Here is a 22,761-nt window from a genome sequence, read left to right on the forward strand (position 1 = left end):
GATCTTATACCGCAATGCGGTGCACACCGGACATGCATCCAAATTCTCGTACTCACCGCGGTAGAGGATGCGGTCATTAATGCATGCATGTATCTTTTGCACATCTAATCCTAGAGGGCGGACAATCTTCTTCGCTTCGTACGTACTGGCGGGCAATTCGTTACCCCTTGGAAGCTTCCTCTTAATTATTGTCGAGCAACTTTCCAAATCCCGAGTCGGTGACACCGTTCTCGCGCTTCCATTGCAACAATTCCGAGTGTGTCTGCCCTAGCTTTTTATGGCCATCTTCGCAAGTTGGGTATAACAATTTGTTGTGATCTTCTATCATCTTGTCGAAGGCCAACCTTTCCTTTTCGGTTTCACATTCTCTCCTTGCATCGGCAATGGCCTGGCCAAGATCATCATCGGCGAGCTCATCACGGTGCCTCTTGATCTTCTACTTCATTGTCTTCATTGCCTTACTGCTGGTATCATCGTATTCGGGGAAATTGGGATAACCGTCATCATCCTCTTCCTCTTCTTCATTGTCTTCCATCATAACCCCTCTTTCTCGCGTGCTTGGTCCAACAATAGTAATCGGGCATGAAACCGGATCGCGAGAAGGTGGTCGTGAATGAGACTCGAGCGAGCGTAATTTACGGTATTCTTGCAGTCCACACATGGACAATACATGAAGCCACCATGTTTGTTTGCCTCCGCCACGGCCATAAAATTATCCGGGCCCGCGATGAACTCGTCAAACCGTCGGTCAATGTACATCCATTGCCGATTCATCCGCATGATATAATTAAGTCTGGTCAAAACCATTACGGAACATCACGATGTATATATACACATGCATTTTATCAATTGCGGATGAAAAGGATAAAGTTGTTAACCTCGATGAAGAAGAAAAAAGCAAGTTAAGTGTGGCTTGATTTGTGTAAACTCAAGTGGCAAATCCTCTTAAGCATTTCATCGAACACCTCTTGTGCATGTGAAGAAGAGAGGAGAGCAATACACCCTCTTGTGAAGATAGTGAAAAAATGGCTAAGTGTGGCTCACACTTGGGCGAGGGGCAAGGTTATATAGCCGAGAGGGGGCCTTTGGACCCGGTTTGTCATACAAACCGGGACTAAAGGGTTCCCATGTGCTGACACGGCTGCCGCCGCGCTCGGGTGGACCTTTGGACCCGGTTTATATGACAAACCGGGTCCAAAGGCCGCTACTGAGACGAGGCGCCGGCGGGTGGGGTCGTCCTGGGCAGAAACGAACCGGGTCCAATGGGGGCATTGGACCCGGTTTGGTTCAGCAGTGGGTCATTTGCTTGGGACCAAAGGCCTCTTCTCCACTAGTGTAGACTCTAAACATGTGCCATTGATGGTGGTTTAGAAGACAACCTCTGCCCACCAGTCGTGGCTCGTCTATTGAGAACTTGAGATTGAAGCGTGCCATTGATAGGGCCGCAGTGACCAGCGTTTAGGGTTTAGGGTAAACAAGCAGGCCCGAGGCGGTAGGTAATGGACAAGCTCGCGGTCTGCATTATCCTTGTGCCGACGCATTGTCAATCCAATTTTAAGCCGTGGATGAATAGAAGGCCTGTCCATTTGGGGGCCGCTGGAGATGCCCTTACACTAAGCCACGGTGAAATTGGCTATTATTGACCGGTCTTAGGGCATGTACAATGGTGATATCTTAGCAATGCCATGTAGGATAAATGCTGATGTGGAGGAAAGAGAAAGTCAAAAAAAGACTTTGCCTTCTTTTAGCTAAGAGATCATCTCTCTCACCACATATTTAGGATGTCTGGTTACTAAAGATAAAACTAAAAAATAACTCATTGTATATCATATTTTACTGTCATATCTAGATTACATGGCAGAGTTAAAATAATACGATCTCATCAACCATTGCACATGTCCTTATCTGCTGATTCCGGTTTGCTCTCAGGAGTTCCCAGTTAGCGTGGTGCCGTGTCGCTGCTCACAGGTAGAGGCTGGCTGGCTCCGCAAGTTGGGAGCTGTCCCGATCGTAGTACGCCCTGCAAATGCACGTACGTACACGGCGCGCTGCCGGCTGGGATGAACGAAAATCTGTTGCGGCTTTTTACTCCTTGGCAGGCACTGTCGAGATTTCTTTGTCACGGTGTCGTACGTGGATCGGAACGGCGAAGACGGACAAACGCCGCTGGCAGGGATAAGGCGGGTGCAGATGCACGGAATCGGAAAGGAAACGACGAGCAGTGGCAGTAGGTGTGGGTGTGATCGGGCGGCTGCAACGGAATGGCTCCGGCCGGGAGAACCCGATTGACTCGTGGCGTGCCCGGCCGGCGGGGCCACCCGTGGCCGGTGGCGACTCACGTGATCGACGGCAGAGCAAGCAACCGGCCGGGTAGAAAAGGCTCTACGCCGGGGAAAGGTGTGCACCGGCCGGGCCTCGCCTCGCTGTTCACTGACCATGTCTGCCGACCACTGCCTGACTGACAACGAGCCACTGACTGCCACGGTCGGTCCACGACCACTCCCGAAGGATGGCTGGTTGTGTTCTTTTTTTCATCTCGAGACTCGGTCCCAGAACCTCGGGTCAGACCGAGACGTGACGGTGAAGCTTTGCGTTGCAGGGGGTATTGCAGTATGGTCATGATTTCTTTTTTCAATCTAACAACGTACCGGGATTGTCACCAAGTTATGTGAGGGACCGACCATGTTTCTGACTCGCATGACCAATGTGGCTGCATTGCCAAAAATTGTTACGCCTTCGGTACAATTGGAAAAATAAGCATCGACCAAATATATAGGAAACGGAAAAATGGATGACAAAATATATGCGCTAAACGGAGATTGAAAATGAGTGTGTGCTTGGGTCGGAAAATGAGTAGGAGCAACATGAGGACACTTTTTTTTAATAATGGGAATATATCAATATCAACATGTCCATTATACCTGACCTCTTCAACAACACAATGTTGAACTAGTCGAGACATCAAGGGTGTACACATCCAAAAAAAAAACATGGCACATGCTAAAGCAATTAGGGGCAGCACGTAGAACAAACACTGTTATAAACCGCCGATCGCTAGGCTCATAGTTGACATACACACAATTTTGATGTGGACATCTCAAAGTCCACATAATTTTGTTTGGTACCATTTTCTCGGCATCTATTACTTCACCCGTAGACAATTGCTTCGTATCCAACGGAAACAAAACCGTATTCGCAGGTTAGAGAGGTAGCCGTCGGCCTTCGTGTTGGAAAAGATGACGATACTAGTCACATGAGAGTTCTTTCCAAAAACATTATCGGCTTTCTCCCGTACAAGATCCAAAGAGGCGGGATTCTAGAAGCATGTTGTCATGTGAGGAGCGATGGGGAAGACCTTTGTGGTGGCGCAATGCTCTAGAATCAGGTGGCAGTCAAATAGGTTGTGGTGTATCTCTCTAGCGAGGAGCGATCTCTTTTATAGAGGTGGCAGGAGGAGGCTAACAATCTGAAAATAAGATAAAATAGATCTTTTAGTGGGACCAATGAAATACTATAGTAACTATTTTTATTTAACTGCGCGTTGGTCGGATCTTGAATTGAGACCTATTGAGTCAGATATCATATTGAATTGATGCACCCTCGAGCTCATCGAAAATTTCAAACTGAAGACCTATTGACTTAGATACCATATTGAATTGATGCAGCCTCGAGCTTATCAAAAATTTCAGACTGAATTGGGACATACTGACTCATATACCATTATTATTTTATTGGGTAAGAAAACATAATTGGTTAATCACGTTGTTACAATAAACATGGAGAAGCTCATGAATGCAAGTGAGAGTGATGCAAGATTTATTTATTTTTGACAATGAGAGCGATGCAAGAATCTTAATCCCACGGTTTCCATGATTTCCTTATCCAAAAAGGTGCCCTCTAATACTATGATGACGAAAAAATGCTGAAGATCAAAATTATCCTCATATTCGAAATTCAAGCTCTCTCTCTGTCTCTCTAGTGTTTTTAGATGAACTCGTTCACTAGCAATTGTAATCCACACCCGTTCGGAGTCACTGCATGTACTGATGTACATGTGATCTCAGACAAAGTGGGCCACGTGGTCAACGAGGGCTGTCCCTGCAGGTGGGTCCCAAGGCACGTGAGCAGCCTTTTGCACATGTATCGACACGTGCCCTTCCACTTAATTACCCTTCTCTCGGCTGGGAGATGCACGTTACGGCCACGTGCAGTGCCAACGACAGTATCGTTCCCTTTGTACCACTAGTACAAGAGACCTTTCCGTTAAGCATCTTCTTCTTCCTCCAAATTGATCTCCAAAACAAATAAACTAAGCATGTTATCAGCACACTATTACTAAGAGCATCCCGAGCCGTTGGGCTCCCCACACCGAAATCCGGCGCTATTTAGCATCGGATGGATGTAATTTTAGGCCCGGGGAGCCCATTTTCCCAGCAGCGAGTCCTGGATGGATGAATTCTTTTGATAAATAACGGCGAATTCGAACAAAACAAGGCGAAATTTGATCAAACAAAAGCGAAATTTAAAGGTATTTAACATACGTAGGCGAGTTCGTACATATATAGGCCGAATTCGTACATATATTTGAATTCGGCCAGATGGAAACATAAACTAAAAAGTACTACATGTCGTCTTCGCTCGAGTTCCCGACGTTCGGCACCGCCAGCGGCATCCGCAAGGGGATTTAGGGTTAGGGTTCGCCGCGCCGTGGCCCACCATTGCTCGCTGGTGGAGGTGGATTGGGGAGAGAAGACAGGGCTAGGGAGAGGAGGGAGACGGCGGTGGTGAATGCGGGTTCCGCGATAAATAGAGGGAGCCGCGCGTGAATTCGAGGCGACGCGTCCGGCGAAGTCTGACCGGCCGCAGGCCTTTGAAACGCGCGGAAGACGATTGGCCTCTGTCGCCGACAAGTCGGGACCACCATCCGCGCGGGAAGTTTTCTCGATGTTTCCGGGGCTTTCGTTTCGTCCAGAGTCCCCGAGCGCTCCCCGGGGGGCCGGGGATGGCCAGGGCTCGCTGGACGGATGAAAGCCCAAATCCGGGCGAAAACGAGGTTCTGGGGTGCGGCTGCGCCGTTTTCATCCATCCGGATGAAAAAAAAAAGCGTCTTGAGGACTCGTCGGGGAGACGGCTGAAGATGCTCTAATCACCTCACCAATTAACCACGGCCAGGTGTCGTCACTTGTTAGTGGCTTAATTAACCACTGGCATCGATGCATGCAAACACCAGGTTGCTTTTTGGCATGCTGCCATGACAATATGCTTAATCTAAATGCATGTGCAAAAGATGATGAACGGCGACCACCAGGTGTAGATCTAGAGCAAGAGACGACCAAAATCCAAAAGTAGCCATGATTAATTCAGGAGCAGCACTACTTAGCACGACTACAAAACTTTCTTGTCTTCATCATAATATTTCTCATGGAGGTTTCGTACGTAGTACTTGTGTGATCCTCCTAATTAGCGAGTCAACATCCGTTATGACTTTTGAGTAGTTTTGGCCATGCATGGGTTAATTTGTACCGCCTGATCGATAGCATTATAATCAACACAAATTGTATCGGAGCGAGACTGGTAATTAAGAGCTGGAAAGGTGATTTGGGTGGATGAGAAACGAGCATTTCTTGTGATCCGGATCATATCTGATGCAGATGTTTCACTAGCTGGTGAGCTGTGCAAAAGAAGAAGCTAAAGGTCACTCTCATCTTCTTCCCCATTTGTTAAACACAGTAGTTAAATTAAAGCAAGAAGTAAAGCAGCAAGCAGATCTTCCATGGATAACAAAAGTCGCCCATGCTCTGATGTTCGGACTGAGATCCGGTGCCCCGACTAAGGCAGGGCACGGATGAACAGTACCGTGCCCTGCTGCCTTGGCCGTTGGATCGAAAATGAATAGACCAGATTTCGTACTGTAGCAGTCACTATGGATATTACTGTAGTAGATACTGTGCCTGTAGCGAATATGCTGTAGCATATGCACTGTAGATGTCCCTGTAGCATGCGCATGTTCACGTTCATCCAGCCATCGGTTCTCGATCCAACGGCCAGAAAGAGCAGCAGGGCACGGTACTGTTCATCCGTGCCCTGCCTTAGTCGGGGCACTGGATCTCAGTCCCTGATGTTCATGCCCAGCGCAACGGGGCACACACCGCCTTTTTCTCTTTATTTTCCCTTTGCATATCAGTGCAATGGTTGCTTGTTTCAGAAGCACACAACAGTGATTGGTGGCAGAGAAAATAGCATGGCATGCTCAGTTGCTCTTTGCATGCATGGATGGATGGATGGACCAGATGATAGATAAGATAGATGGCTCAAGTCCCTTCAGATGGAGCATAATTAAGCTGGGGTTTATTGTGGTTGCTAATGAATTGGTTTAGCTTAATTAACTCAAGGTGGTTAACTGATTGATTAATTAGTGACCAAGTGGAATGTCACTGTCAGAGGGTTGGGAGGCAGTGACAGGCTACTCCATGTTGCTTGTGGAGGGAAAAGAGCAGGCTTGAGGGGACTGGATCAGAGTGACTGCGTGCCATCTGATCTCAAGAATGAGATCCAGTGGCAATGGGGTTCCCTACTATTATTAGGTATGCCCATCTGTACACTAGTAGACAGATTATTATTATACTTGTCCTAGAACAGCATATAGTTCCACAAGTATCCCTGAAATGCAGGAATAAACAGATGGCGAAAATCTTACAAAAATTATGATCGACATAAAAGGAATAGAAAACAAAGACAATTAGTTTGATGCTTAGCAGTAGGTACATCAGTTCCATATATATATCAGCATGATTGAGATTAGGAATATGATTAACGATTGGCGCAGCACATGCACCAAAGGTTTAACTACTAGTGCTAGCTTGTAGGCTAAACCCCCATCCTAATATGACAAGCTGTACTCTTCATAGTACAATATGTTGATCTGGATCCTTGATGGCAGTGATGGGATAGCTATGTTATCTTAATATGCTATTGAAAAAAGAACTGAATTTAAGAGTAAGAATGCAGGTATGCAATGCAATTATTTGGGGCCTTGTCATTTGTTGGAAGGACAGATGAATGCTCATCCGGGATGCATGTGTCTACCTACCAAGTCTTCCTGAAGCTGGGGCCGAGAAGGAAAATTCCAATTGAGATGCTACGCTATGTAATTGCTGAATTCTTCATGAAATGTCATATCAGGACTATTCTTCAAACAGTTTTTAGTTTCGAATAAAACTTCAATCAAATAACTAATCAAGTCTTAAGAAGATTTTTTCAGCAGACATGATGCCTTAACAGAAAGAGAAAGGTAGTTAATTGATAATAGTAGTTAGGGAGAGATGGGATTTCCATTTCAAAATTGATTTGCCAGTTCGTCAGGGAGTCCTAATTGTAGCAGATCAGCTTTAGCCTTTAGGTGAGGCGTGTTCTATCCGTTAGTTGAGGAAATTGTTTGTGGATGCTACAGCTAATTAACTGTATCTAGGGAGCTACTTGGCATCTCATTTATGATTACGAAGTAGGAGAATCACTAAACAATTTTGTGCATTTTTCCTGCCACTAAATCTCGAGGCTCAGCTAATACAACACAGACATTCATGCTAACGGAGGCCTGAACTTATGAGTTCGGTAACGAAATATGTGTGTACCTCACCGAAATTTAGAAAACCATTTCAGATTTATTACACGCAAAATTCTTTGAATTTGGACAACTTTTGGTCAAATTTGAATGTTTTCTCAATATCTTTTTTAAGGTGATGCCCATCAATGAGACAAGTGCATGCAGTCCATGATATATAGTACGTCTAATTAAGGCGATACCAATCCTTGCTCCATTGCAAAGGCGAGGGAAAACACAGGAAGCATATTAGCTGAACAATGACAAGATAGCTAATTAGCATCTAGGAATCTTAGAGAGGTGGGAAAACCCCTGAAAATGACAAGTGTTAGCTGGGTAGCTCTAATCCAGGAGAGACTTTTGCCTCAATAACCAGCGCAAGGACAAGGAGACTTCACCTCTTCCCTTATACTTTTCTCTTATAGCGACAGTGATGCTTCACCTAATTAATTGGTACTAGTATGGATGAAGTTCCCATTCTTGTTACTATTTCGTTAATTTTCTGTTAGCTAGCTAAGGGGGCGCCATCTCCACCTAAATGTATGTTTCGATAGCACATTCCAGCATGATGAACCACACTCTAGCTTGCTACGAGATGCTCGTGCTGCCTAGCGTCAATGCCGTAAGCAACGGGATGAGTTAAGCATACTGCACTCTGCCTTGATATGACAGTTGAGTTATGTCTACCGGAAGACAAGATTCTAGGCTTCTAGCCTATGAACAAGTAATGGTGATTAAGACAACACATCCGAAAATTGTTCGCATGGTGAGGAGTTAGAAATACGAACCAATCTTGTGTTGTCGGTTGAATTAGCATGTTCTTTCAATAATGGGTGTTTTACTACTTAAAAGTTTTAACTATTACACCTGGCCTCTGCATAATTGAGGTGCATACAACCGCTCACAGATCCAAAACAGAGTGAAAATAAAAAAGAAAGGCAAAATACATATCATCGTCGAGAAATAGTAAAACGCCTATTGGCTGCTAAATATATCTGGAGATTATGCGGCCATCCATGTTGGACAAAAGTATCCATGGATATGACCTCCAACCGTGTACAGACATCTGTAAATCGCGATTCTCCACGTGTTCTAGAGACGATCATGAACGAAGCGTACCGGTGCACCGGTAAATAACCTGCATAAGAGAAACTGTTTTATTGTTAAAAAAAATATTATTTCTACATAACCAGAGGCGGCCAAATAATAGCAAGCGCTCCCACCTTATAAGCATTACAAACCTGAGATCTATGTCATGGAGCCAATTTCCAAAGATATTGGTCACACTACGTAGAGGATACAGGTCTTAAGCTACTTAGATGATTGACCATTTAGATCTGCCAAACCGGTATTGGAAGAATATGTGTTCTATTATCTTATCGTGATGATAGAAAACACAAATTGGAACTCTCTTTTGCAAGGTTATCTTTAGCTAAGGTTACTCCTCGACGAAGATATCAATCAAAAAAATTGATTTTTAAAGGTATCTTCATTTTCCAAAACTTCATCAACCGAAATTACAAGTTAGATCAAGACTTTGTACATAGATCCAACCGAGAATTTGCCATCCTCGTGTAGGTTCCAACGAAATTCTGCCGGTAGTGTCAGTACTACATCCGTGTCATAGTGTGTAGGCCGTTTTAGACGTTGACATGGAGCTGACCAATCACCACCGAAGAATCCTCCTCGTAAACCCAACCCAACCACATGATCATGACTTTTATGTCATGAGCTGACAATTTAACTCGGAATCTACCATACCCAGTGCCCAGTGGTCAATCCTGTACACCTCCGTGTCCTCTGGCTCCTTGATACGCGCCCACATGCTACGCCACATCGTTGCTACAGTGGACGGAAGTAGGCACGCACATGGAGAATGAAACGTTGCTGAGTACTACGCCCCATGTGTCGATGGTGGATTACCGTCCATTTGCATGTAGCATATGCAATGCAACTTGCAAGTCCCGTCTTGCACCAGTTTCTTGTCGTCGTCCTCGCGAGGAGCATCCAATGGGCACATGGCATGGATAATCGGATCACTATCGTCGTCGAGGGACACCGCATGTTACTGCTCGTACACATATGTGTATGTCTAGATCGGATACGTTTATATCGCCCAACTGTTGGGCTTCATGAAGTCCCTTTATGAGGTATACCACACGAGTAGATCCGAAGAGCACTCTTGTGTGTACATCTACGCGTACACGTATAGCATGAGTTAATGTGGGCGTGCTTTCGTACTGGTACTAGGAGGGTATGAATACCAGCTGAATAATAATGCAGTAGTGTGAGCCAAACTGGAGGCAGTATAGCAGTACTCGTTACAGTGACCGTTGCTGCACTGGCTACGTCCTGAGCGGATAAACTTGGGGCAGGACAGCTAAGCCTGTCGCGTCAATCTGCTCATTCAGTCAAGGGATGGTAGGTAAGAAAGATCACAACATCCAGCACAACCTGCTTTTGATCTTCGTTGGGTTAGTTCAAGATGATTGGGAATGGCCTACATGCAGCATCAATAGCATTCCACAGGATTGAACAGAAACACTGCTTGCAGGCAGGCACATTCCACAGGATTGAACAGAAAATTTCACTCAGAATTACCAATGAAAAATTCAGTTGCGCATGTTAAACATTCCAGACACACAATAAGAGGCTACAAGTCCGAAAAATCTTTTGAATCACAGGCAGGCAGTCATGGCCAGAGCAAGAAAGCACTGCTAAGAAACAACTACTAGTCTCGAATGGCTGGCTGGATCACGTCAGGTGTTAGACATCACTTGACCTGATTTCCGCAAAAGGCTTGCCGAGGCTTTAGGCCTTCCGAGGCCTGCCTCGGCCTCTCTTTCCACCTCGTCCCGAGCTCTCTGCCTTTGCTGGAGGGCTCTCGGTTTTCTTCGGGCGGCCTCTGCCCCTTCCAGATGACTTGGGTTCCGGAGTAGCCTTCTTGGCTCCCCTGCCTCTCCCCCTAGTCGACGCTTTACCACCCCTGCCACCCTTTGCACCCTTAACATCTCCATTCTCGTCGTCTGAGCTCTCATCATCGTCCTCCTCTTCTTCTGATTCAGAAAGGTCCTTGGCTTTCTTACGCTTGTTGGACTTGGCGCTAGCAGGTGCCTTCTTGGTTGCCTTCACCTCCACTTTCTCTTCTACTGCAGTGAACAGTGAAAACCATCGATGAGTACACAGAAAACATAAGGATGGGAAGCAGGATATGGCGAGTCAGTTAACACAATGCAAATGTAAGCAAACACGCTCTACTACAGCCAACAGTTCAGAACCATCGATGACCATGCAAGCATTTTAGCAGTGAACACAATTCACATGTAAGCAAACAGGATTTCTGTTGTATGGATTCACACAAGGTGCATTATTAGAAGATAAACATAAAATTAACATGGTAGCTGCCCTACCGTTACAGAGTTAGGTAAGAAAAAAATAGCGAGCAAAAGTACACGGTTACCAGTACTCAGTACATCCTACACATGAAAGCACTATTCAACTCTAGATTCGCCCAAAGAAGAGCTAGGATGGATCGAAATGACCAAGAACCTATTAGCTAATCAGTGCAACAGCGGCTACTGTTGTACTGTTGTCAAACATCATGCCAAAAATATGCAGTTCTGTTTTCTAGTGTTATACTGACCAACGTGGCATTTGTCTCATGCTTCTCCATCCATGGGCTGGTCCAACAGGGTGCAAGTGATAATTTATCCAAGTTAAGGAAAGTAAGGTCCAGTTACTAACTCCGCAAATAAAAATTAAGCCCAGAATTAACTATTTGACAATATAGCAGAGAATGTACTTCCTCCGTCCTAAAATAAGTGTCTTAGTTTTGTCTAGATACAGATTGTAGATACATCCGTACCTAGAAAAAGTTGACACTTATTTTAGGACAGAGGGGAGTATTAGAAAAAAGGATAGAAATTTATTTTCTAACAGATCAAGTTAAAACCAGTATTGACTTAACCATTAAATGTTTCAAGCTAGCAGAACTATGCATGCGTAACCCAACCCCTAAACCAAAATAAGATCAATGCAAACCTTGAGTGGAGGTATCGCCATCATAAATATCCAGCTGAGGAAAAAAAACATGTGCACAAATATTAGCTGGGTAATGAAACGATTTAACAGCAAATCCATATTGTAAAGTTGTGAACTAGACACAGATCCTTAACGGTTAAAATTTTAAAATATGTTGTTATTAGTCTAAAAACTACAAGCGTACAACAGAAAAAGGTGCACACAGCCTGTGGATATGTTATTGGTATCTATGTGTGGCACATTTTGTTTCACTGTACCCTCCCAACTTATTTAATCATATTAGCATGCCTATATAATGATCACCTGGATCTATTAATGTGCTAATTTAGTTGTTGAGGACAAGTGTCAAACAATAGTGAACAGAGCTCAATTTATGAATTATTATTGGATGGGCAGAAGAAAGTCTCTAGAATTCAAAGTTAACCCATGCGATCCAAAAGGTTGTGTAGAATACATGAAAAATTGGAGATTACAGCTATACTACAACATACAAGTACATAAAGTTCAGCTGCTCATGAATCAAACCCATTTCATTCTTTATCCTTAACATTAAAAATAATATAATGCATTAAATTTTAAAATCGGGGTAACTTTGAGCAGGAAAACAGTTCAAGCATGAAAACACACAGACATATTACCTCATCAAGCTTAGAACCAGCTTGTGCTCTGTCCACAACAATCAGAGACAGTCCAAATCCACAACCAACACTGCAGAAAGTGTTCAGAACTTAATATTGACTATACTGCTAGCACTCAGAACTAAGAGAAAATGCAACCAGGTACATATTAATCAAGTGCAATTACCTTGTAACATGCATTCCATTTAGACTGTCAACCTTTTTAGGATTCGCAGATGATCTATATTAAATTGTAATACATATAAAATAAGATGTAAGATTAGATTAACGGTTAAGAGTTTGCAAGGCTGGTATTTCATATAATATCAGCATTTAAAATGTACATACTTTTGCCCGTTAGGGCCATAACCGAGCTCTCCAAATTGGGCAGCACCCCAGCTTATGCAAGAATCATCTGCACCAACAATGTGGTGCATGTTACCAGAAGCCATGCACCGGACATTCCAGCCACTGCAGCAAACATATCATCAATTAAATAACATAACTGAGGACAATACATAAATGACAGGAAGTATAGCCCGTGATGGCACTGGTTAGAAGTATAGTAATGCACAGTTAATTAACAGTTCAAAAAGAACCTTAAATCCATTAGCGGCTTTGGATACATCCAGTCATCGCCTGTATTCTTCATTTTTCCCCACATGTACATCTGTCCACCACCTAATAATCAAATCAAGCAACCAACAAATGATAATAACATTTTAGTTCCAAATTTTGCAAAACAATGAAGCACAAATCTGGTTGGTAGAGTTCAAGGTATAACAATAATATTTGCGACAAGATGCTGATAGCAGTATGTGATATGAACTCTCATCTAACTGGCAGAAGAAGAAAAATTGAATAACAGTAAAATTTCATTCGTCTCTTTTTGTAATGCACCTAAACCTTTTAAATAGATAAGTAAAGAGTGTGCATGCTTTCCATAGTACAAAGAACTATTCGAGGATAAGCCATACAACCACAAAGCAGGAAAATTTAGATGGATGATTACAACATCAAGTTGCCAGAACATTTCATGAATAAGTGTGTACAACCTGCTAAAGACCTAAAGTATTTAATTTTCCCTTCTGAAAGAGATGAAACTTAATTCCACAGCCTCATCCCAACGAAACTATTTGTCTTTAGAACCCCATTTCAATCCTTAAAAGGGGCACTCACTCTAATTATGACAAGAAAGTGAAACTGGGAGTGATTATTCAAATAATATTTTCCCTTACATGAATTAATGCAAGCATAGTAGTATAAGACATACCCAAGTTTTTACAAAAAATGTTCAAGTAGTAACTCGCGTAAGCAGCGACTAAAAAAGGAACATGTTATGTGGGGCCAGACGAAGGCGCAGGAAGACCATCAAAGAGAGGTCCACGGCAGAGATTTAGGTGGATAAGTATCCCTAGTTATCCGTAGCAGTTTAGATCTCCTAGAGACTTGATTTCCAAGTTAGTTATTTCCGAGTTTGCTAGTTCGGCTTAGCCTCCAAGTTTGTAAGAGGGTTATATAATGCCTAGCCATATCGATCAATAGAAGCAAGAAAATAGTCTCAATTATCCTCCAACAATATTGCCCAGGTTGGAGGACAAGTTCGTGTCTGCAACGGGCCTAGTTCCACAACCAACTCTACTATTGTTCTAAGCCATTTCCCTGAGAAGCATGAATAATTGCACAATCAGAGATATAAACAATTTGGTACACAAACAAAATTGAACACAAGATTAGATCACAGGGTAAACTACTTGTAGTAGCTATTAGTCCCATGCATTATACTACTTGGAAATCTACAAACTCAAAAGTGGTATTCCCTTTTCCTTTCTTTTATGACAAGCTAGCCCAAATGCCCAATAATGAACTCTGATAATTTATACCCTGAATGCATTATAAGATTAGTGTGTGCTCCACAGATAGCTGAACACAAGCTTAGATCACAGGGTAAACTACTTGTAGTAGCTAATAGTCCCATGTATTATACTACATGGAAATCTGGTGGTCTTCCCTTTTCCTTTTTTTTATGACAAGCTAGCCCAAGTGCCCAATAATGAACTTTGATAATTTCTACCCTTAATGCATTATAAGATAGTGTGTGCACCAGCACCACACATAGCTGTATCATACCGGCAGTACATGCAGAACTTGCAGAACCAGCTGAGACAATAGCATTGGGAGGCAGAACATTGTGCCTTTGAAATATTTCAACGAGGCGAGGTTTCCACTCATCCTTTTGTTCTCTGTGGCCCAACCTATATAACAAGCAAGTGGTTAGATCAGTAATGTTGAGTGCATCATGATTATCGTAAGATCCACGGCAAGAATATCTTACCTTCCATACCCGCCATAACCCCATCTGGCAAAACAAAAAAGAAATTAAATAAGTGTACAAGAAAAGAAAACAAGGTTTTGGAGAAATCATATCTATGCAATACATAAAGGAACTTGGTAAAGCATTTAGAAACAGTGGTAAGTCATATTTGGATCTTTAACCATGTCAAACATATGGGGGATTAAGAACATACGTGTAAACAAAACCACTTGAATCAACTGCAACTGCAAAATACAAGTAAAGAAAGTGAAGAGATTAGTGCTAACCTGGACTATAAAAATAAGCATGGAAAATGAAGTGGTGAAAACGAACCTGTATGATTTGTTCCACATGCAACTTTCACAATAGTTTTCTCAGAGAACACGGCTATTGCCTTGGGGCGGGGTTGGGCTTCATATGATAGCTTTACTGACGAATCTTTGGTATTGTACTACAATAGCAGAAATCGCAACACAGTTATTGATAATAATAATAATAAATAGACAGGTTGGTTGTGTTGCTGTAGAAATAAACCTCATTGTCAGTTCCATGACCAAGTTGGCCGTACTGGGGAAGACCTGCTGTACTGAATAGAACAGATGAATAGAACACTGCTTCAAAAAATCAGACAAAAAACACTCCCTAACTACAGCAAAATTAGATATCAGTTGAAAGATGAAGTTTTATAAGTTCAGCAAGACATACAGTATAGAAGAGCCCTCAACTGAAGACAGCCAGACAGTAAAATCACCACCACAAACAGCGTTAGTTACATCAGTCACAAGACAGGACACTGGCGATGTCTCGATTTCTGCAGCAATTTCAGAACAGGGACAACAAACACATCAGTGTAGAAACCAAAGACAAAAATAAACTGTGCATAACATTCTATGATTAGCCTCCGAGCAGTATGCTGGAATACATAATACACATATTATTCTTAGTAACCCAACAGGTATGTTAATCAATCATCATTATCATACAGGGTAAAAATAAATTCTGAGATGGCATCATTAGTAACATAAATTCTAAGGATGTGTAATAGATTATACGAGTCATTAAAATATAGGACAGATGACTAGTAAAAAAATACAAAACATTGAAAATTGCAAATTGTAAACAAAATATATAAGGCAATCCCCAAACAGATAAATCCACAATCACCCAAGCACATAATGATTTTTCACACAACAATTGTACAGTGCTGATGTTATATATCAACTAAAGGAAGAAAGTTACCAACCATTCCTTAGGGAACCTGTCCCCAACTGCCCGTGTTTGTTGTGACCAAAAGCGAAGGACTTCCCCTCGTCGGTTACAACAACTGTATGATTTCTTCCAACACTTGCTTTAATTATTTTATATCTGCATAATTTACAGCAACGCATTAGTATCTAACAAAATGCTGAGGCAACATTTAACCCTTTAAACCATTCAACCAAACCAGATTGCCTGCTCAGTTTATAAACTTAGCAATACCATACAGTACACTAGTATTAACAAATTATAATGCAGGTACAGAATTTGGTATTGCAGAACCTATCTTACTTTGATAGTTCGGAAACAACAGTTGGTAGGTTACGCTGAAGAGTATCACCATGCCCCAACTGCCCCTTCTGCTAGGAAAATATTAGTGTTAAGTACAAACCAAACAAATCAACTATCATCTCATATTTATACCTCATTGCGACCCCATGTATAGCAACGACCGTCAGCACCCAAAGCAACAGAATGGCAAGCCGCTGGCAAAACAAAGGGAGACCAATAAGATTGAATAGCGACTAAACAGAAAATAAACAAAGGTTGAGAAAATAATGTGTTTAATATTTTAATTGGAGGAGGTCCCTATTGAAATGATTTGGGCACAACTATCTCATTCTCAATGACACCAAGCACCAGCTGTCCTAGAGCTATAACTGCTTAGTGAGGCTTAAAGACACCAGCCAGCCCACACTCACCCAGAATACTTGTAATTACCAACTGTAGAACAAAAAATGATCGATTGAATTCCCCTTTGTGGACTTCTTTGCAGTACAATCTTACTTTGCATCTGTTTGGTTAGTCTCCATCACCACATCAAATCACTATATTCAAAGTATTTGACAACAGAACTACTAGTGCCTTCTGTCATCAACTAATCATAGCATTTGATAGACCTTATTATAAAACCATTTCACAAAACATGAAAATCGAAATTTTAAACGGGATATATTCTTCCAACACCAATAATAGCATGTACATAACAACTAGCGCAATTTCAATATAACTAATGATTTTTTGGAGTAATGAGATTCGGATAAATAGCGTAATGTAGTTTAAATGTTGTACAACATAAAAATAACAATGAAATTCCACTTTCGGGTTACTTCTAATAGAGCTCTTTGTGGCATTGAGCAAATCCATTTTGTACCCTTCTGCAGTTAACTCAACTCACCCTACCTTACACCGCTCCTGGATGAAATTATGAATAAAAGGCAGAGGTGTTACGGACTAAGGACTGAGAAAGTAACCAGCAAAGCAAGGTCTGGGCGGATGAATAGCCACAAGCTTGCCTGGCAGTCATGCCAGTGAGTCAACGTACATGAGTAACAGGGTGGAGGGAAGAGATTAGAGTAGATAATTTATTACACTTAAATGATGATGAAGCAATGCAGTTATACAGAAGGGTTGCAACTTGCAACCACAGATACAGATAGACTAGACCAACTTATTTCAAACTCCTAAGAGAAAAGCATGGGAGCGCTACTGCCGATATGCAAAGTTAGAGAAGTCAGTACCATCCCAAATGTAACTCGTCCCCAAGTGCCATTCCAAACACTCAAAATTATGGAAAATACTATCGCCATTAGGGCTTTGATCAATTCTGGGTGTTAGGGTGAGAGGAACTTCTCAAGATACCAAGTTGGCCACAAACATAGAGGGCAGGCAGAGAACTCTATCGCGGCACACTATCGGGCAGGCAGTAGCATCGCATGTCCATCTCAGGCAAAGTGATAGCGAGATGGGAAGTGACTCAAAGCATAGAACGGACATTTTGCATCCCAAAGAAAACATCAAAGAAAGGACGGCGACAGTGTTTTCCATGAGTGGCAGTGTTTGGGGTGGAATTTCTTTAATTTGCATCTTTGCAGGAGCACTGACCTAATTCTCTCAAATTCTAAGAGACATCACTTGTTTGCTAAGGGATGGCAATCTTAATCAAGTTTTGCATCCATAGCCTCAACGAACTTGAAGGGGAGCCTTGGCGCAGTGGTAAAAGTTGCTGCCTTGTGACGAGGAGGTCACGGGTTCAAGTCGTGGAAACAGCCTCTTGCAAAAATTGCAAGGAAAGGCTGCGTACAATGACCCAATGTGGTCCGACCCCTCCCCGGACCCCGCGCAAAGTGGGAGCTTTATGCACCAGGCTGCCCTTTTTAGCCTCAACGAACTTGTGTTGAAGAATTTTCAATGTGTTTTTTTGTTTCCAATTGGCTAGTTAGATATAATAGTCATCACGAAAAAGGTAATAGCATATTGTTCTATCAGCCATGGGTTCCTTATCATCCCAATTTCAAATAGTTGACACCATTCACTATGCGGGGTATTTCAAACAAGCTATAGTTGAATATCATCAGCGATATTTGGCTATGATTTGACAGCTCACCCCAAGGGTACTAGCATCTAATTCAGCCACGAGACTTATTACGAGGGACCATTCATTTCAGGCGCGTGTCTAACAAAACAAGTTTCATGGGTTTATGCCCTGCAGATCAGGGCACAGCGAGTCCTTGTGATACAGCTTACAGCGTTAGACTGTTGTTTAAACCTAGCAAAATGGCGGCGTTCCAGAATACGCTCATTCGGGAAGTTCAAACCAAGGCCAGTGACCGACTTTACTTCCCCTTCCCTCCGCCCGTCCAGCTCTAATCGTCAAGCATTTCTACGCGCAGGCGCCAGTTCCCAACCCTCCACCATCAGAAGACACACGCGTAACAGAGAGAGATGGGGAGGGAGGAACGCTCACCGCAGCCGGTGGCGACGGAGCGGATGTCGACGCCGAGGAGCGAGCGCAGGCGCGTGGGGGACACGAGGTTGCCCTGCATCCCGCCCGCCAGCTTCCGGTTCATGGCATCGAAGTTGGTCGCGCCGCAGTAGAGCAGCTCCCCGCCGGAGCCGGCCTCCGCCTTATCCTCCGAGGGGGCGGGAGCCTTCGCGGGGTCGGCGCTGGCCGACATTCTCGCCGGCGGCGGCCGGAAACCCTAGATTTGGTTGGTGGGAGGGGGCGGAAAGGGGAGCACGGTTTGAAATCAAACGATGCCGTGCCAGATTGAAACTTGTTTTGCCGTTTGCGGCGGGATATTTATCTGCGATTCCAGAGCCGCCACAGTGCAGTGGGGCTGCGCGAGTGCGGCAACTAGTTACCGAAAATGCGTGTAGATATTTGTGAACAGTCAACTGTGACGATGACTCGTGGGACCCGGTTAGATTCGGGCCACTTGTCATTGAGTCCACGGACGTGCTTGGAGTAAGTATCTAAAGGTATAATATATGCCTCAAAGGGGGATTCACATCGATTTGAGCATGTGAATCGTTAGATTTTTACAGTGAGTTGATCTTGGCAGTTTGTTCTAGACGAGCTGCGCGTCTAGTGGTGGGTGGGTGGGTGTCCCCTATGTTCCCTCCCTAGATGAAGCCAAGAAACAGCGCAATTCTACCCGCCTATGCCTGCACGCGGGACCAACATTCATTTGGTCCACTCGTTAGTCACCTAGGGTGGGTTTTGGTTGGGTTACTTGTGGCTGCGGGCGTAGGGGTCGGTGGGGCTATGGGATGCGTGGGCAGCCTCCCATTTGCTCCTTTCTCTAGATCAGGCCAACGAACCCTAGGCCAATCCCCGCAGCCACCGCCCCTCTCCAATCCTCCAATCCCCCGTCACTCTCTCCTCCAATCCCCTCAAGATCCACTCCCCTCCTTCACTGCCACTCCATTTGCTTGTTTACTCTTTGGCTGGAGCGGGGGGAAGGGAAGCATGGCTCCATGGTTGGGGAGGTGGAGGTCAACGTGGTGAAGCCACGAGGGAAATCTAACAACCGGTGATGTGCACCGCCTCCCGTTGCTCCGGCGACCTCTCCCTCCTCCTAAGTGGTCTCCTGCTCCTCCTCCTCCTTCAATTGTTGTGTGGCTCAAGGAGAGCGACCAGGGGCGTCGTCCGTCTCCTCCAAGCTGTGCTGACATGCATGTCTCTCTGTCTCACGATTTCCTTCTCCCTGCAGTGATTTACATGGGGTTCCTTCTCTCTGCAGCGATTTAGAAGGGGGGAGTTAGGACATTGCGGGGGAGATGAAGTAGACAACTGAAATTTGCCTCTAGAAGCCATGAAGAACTTGATTCGGTTCGGTTGGCTGGTTTCCCTTCTTTTCTTGCAAGGGATGTTGTTTTGTTCATGGTTATCTCCTGTTAGATGCAGTCCTCTTTTTCGTATTTGGTTCACACATTATTTGGGTTAGTTTTCTTTGGGATTGTGTGTCTTCCCTTTGATCATTTTGTCAATTTATTTTGATTATTTTCCCTGCAACTATTCACAGGTTAATCCCACTCTAATCTGAGATGGCAGGATGTGGCTTTTACATAAGAAAGCATTAGTTTTATTGACTGGACATAAGGTACTTTTCGTATATATTGGAAATATGTGTTCCCGATATAGGTACAAGATTGGGTGATATGATATATGAATATTGTGCCCTACTAGCCAGATTAGTTTCCTCCCTTTCTTGATACCAGACCATGTCCATAGGTGATGTTCTTAAAGTTTATGCTCAGATGGAAGAAATAAATTGATCTGAAATGATGTTCTTAAAGTTTTAAATTGATTTGAAATGATGTTTTTAAAGTTTATGCAGCAGCCCCACAACTAAATGATGGATTTATTCATACTGATGCTGAGTAGGCAAAGTATGCGATTTCCCGTCAAAGACTTTGCTTATGTAGTAATATAATTTTAAGTACCAGTAAGGATGAAAATAGGCTCGCACTTTATATATATATATATATATATATATATATAATTTTAATAGACTCACATCCTACATGTGGTACTTATTCAGTTCCCTTGGTTGTTTCTTGATACTTCCGTGCCTCTCTGATTTTAGATACTCCCTCCAATCCCTGCGCAGCTGCCAGAGAACATACCTTGTTACCGACGCCCAACAAGGTATCTTCCAAAATCCCTATCTGTGTGTGCTTGCTTGCTGATGCGCCTGTGCTTTATTTTCAACGAGGCTTCTTGCTTGGTGGTGTGGCCTGATGGTGTTGATTTTGTCCTACTGGTTTGATGATTGATGGCGCGGGAGGAGGAGAAGATGATGACGGTGTTGTGCCACCCTCATTTCGATGGCTAGCCATACTATTGATCCTAGGTTTCTCTCTCTCTGGGTTAACTTTCAAGGCCCTTACTTCATGCACGGTCACAATAGGAAATCAGAGTTATCCTTGGTGCAGCTTGTGATGGACCTTGGTGCAGCTTGTGATGGACCGGCTTTCAGGAGTTCGTATGCCTGAACTATGGATTGTGTCAATGGGAACACTGGACTATGGATTATTCATGTTGCGGTTAGTAGGCTTATTAATGTATTACGTTGCAATTAGGACTGATCTGGATATGCACTAATTTAGCAAATTATTTTACCTAAAAAATTAACTCTATAGTGGATTAATGCAGGAACTATTGTATGGATGTGATCTAAAACTAGAAATCCATGTAATCACCTATTTTCCATTCTTTGATATTGCACTAATTTGGTATCATGAATATGAAGTGGACACAACAAGTGGAAGATTTACAATCCACAGGAGGTAGGTAAACCATGGGCACAATTTTTACGAATGCATTTATCAGCCAAAGGGCTACTATTATTTTACCTTAATTGAAGACCTACACATCCTGTTGTCTGTCCTCACTGCATGTGTTACAATGCATAGGTTCAATTTGTGTTACAATGCATAGGTATCAATAGGTGGAAGGGCGAGGTCGGTGGGTGCCTGGGGGGCCCACACCACCCCATGGCGCGGCCGAGGCCCTGGCCGCGCCAAGGGCAGGTGAGGCCGCCTCGTGGCGTTTCTTCGTCTCCCCTTTGGACTCTGTCTTCATTACAGTAAAATAGGAACTTCGGCTTTTGTTTCGTAAAATTCCAAGAATATCTTCTATAGAAAACATGGATTTGGCACTATGGCATCTTGCCAATAGGTTAGGTCCGGAAAATGTATAAAAGTGCAACGAAGTGTAACCAAAATATATATAAATTCATGTAAAACATGCAGCATAAAAAATTATAGATACGTTTGCAACGTATCAGGTGCATGCTCCGCCAACGGAGCCTCTTGCTTCGCCACTAGAGCCTCGTGCTCTACACGGCGATGCTTCGCCTGCGGGTGCTACACGAAGCAGGAAAGGCGGGCAGTCTTCTTGGTGCGAACCATGACGCAGTGAAGTGATGGCGTGTATTTCACACGTTCGTTGGGCCACCCCAAGAGGAAGGTATGATGCGCACAGCAGCAAGTTTTCCCTCAGAAAGAAACCAAGGTTTATCGAACCAGGAGGAGCCAAGAAGCACGTTGAAGGTTGATGGCGACGGGATGTAGTGCGGCGCAACACCGCAGATTCCGGCGCCAACGTGGAACCCGCACAACACAACCAAAGTACTTTGCCCCAACGAAACAAGGTGAGGTTGTCAATCTCACCGGCTTGTCGTAACAAAGGATTAACCGTATTGTGTGGAAGATGATTGTTTGCAGAGAAAATAGTAAAACAAGTATTGCAACAGATTTGTATTTCAGTATTAAAGAATGGACCGGGGTCCACAGTTCACTAGAGGTGTCTCTCCCATAAGATAAAAGCATGTTGGATGAACAAATTACAGTCGGGCAATTGACAAATAGAGAGGGCATAACAATGCACATACATGACATGATAAGTATAGTGAGATTTAATTGGGCATTACGACAAAGTACATAGACCGCCATCCAACCGCATCTATGCCTAAAAAGTCCACCTTCAAAGTTATCATCCGAACCCCTCCAAGTATTAAGTTGCTAACAACGCACAATTGCATTAAGTATGGTGCGTAATGTAATCAACAACTACATCCTCGGGCATAGCGCCAATGTTTTATCCCTAGTGGCAACAAGCACAACACAACCTTAGAACTTTCTGT

At 43.5% G+C, this 22,761-nt stretch overlaps 1 protein-coding gene across 1 annotated transcript; it reads right to left on the reverse strand.

The window, feature by feature from the left end:
- Positions 1 to 10,341: 10,341 nt before the first annotated feature.
- On the reverse strand, positions 10,342 to 18,801 carry LOC124676207 (protein RCC2 homolog). Its single transcript, XM_047212278.1, has 16 exons — positions 18,576 to 18,801; positions 16,253 to 16,314; positions 16,121 to 16,188; positions 15,816 to 15,937; positions 15,278 to 15,383; positions 15,107 to 15,158; positions 14,906 to 15,023; positions 14,787 to 14,817; positions 14,594 to 14,617; positions 14,389 to 14,513; positions 12,858 to 12,939; positions 12,607 to 12,729; positions 12,446 to 12,499; positions 12,280 to 12,349; positions 11,642 to 11,675; positions 10,342 to 10,749 (listed from the first exon to the last, which is right to left on the reverse strand). Exons 1-16 carry the CDS (start codon positions 18,784 to 18,786, stop codon positions 10,412 to 10,414), a joined length of 1,620 nt encoding a protein of 539 aa, XP_047068234.1. The 5' UTR covers positions 18,787 to 18,801; the 3' UTR covers positions 10,342 to 10,411.
- Positions 18,802 to 22,761: the final 3,960 nt, after the last annotated feature.

The sequence above is a fragment of the Lolium rigidum genome, chromosome 7 (assembly GCF_022539505.1).
Source record: "Lolium rigidum isolate FL_2022 chromosome 7, APGP_CSIRO_Lrig_0.1, whole genome shotgun sequence".
In the NCBI taxonomy this organism is placed as follows: Eukaryota; Viridiplantae; Streptophyta; class Magnoliopsida; order Poales; family Poaceae; genus Lolium; species Lolium rigidum.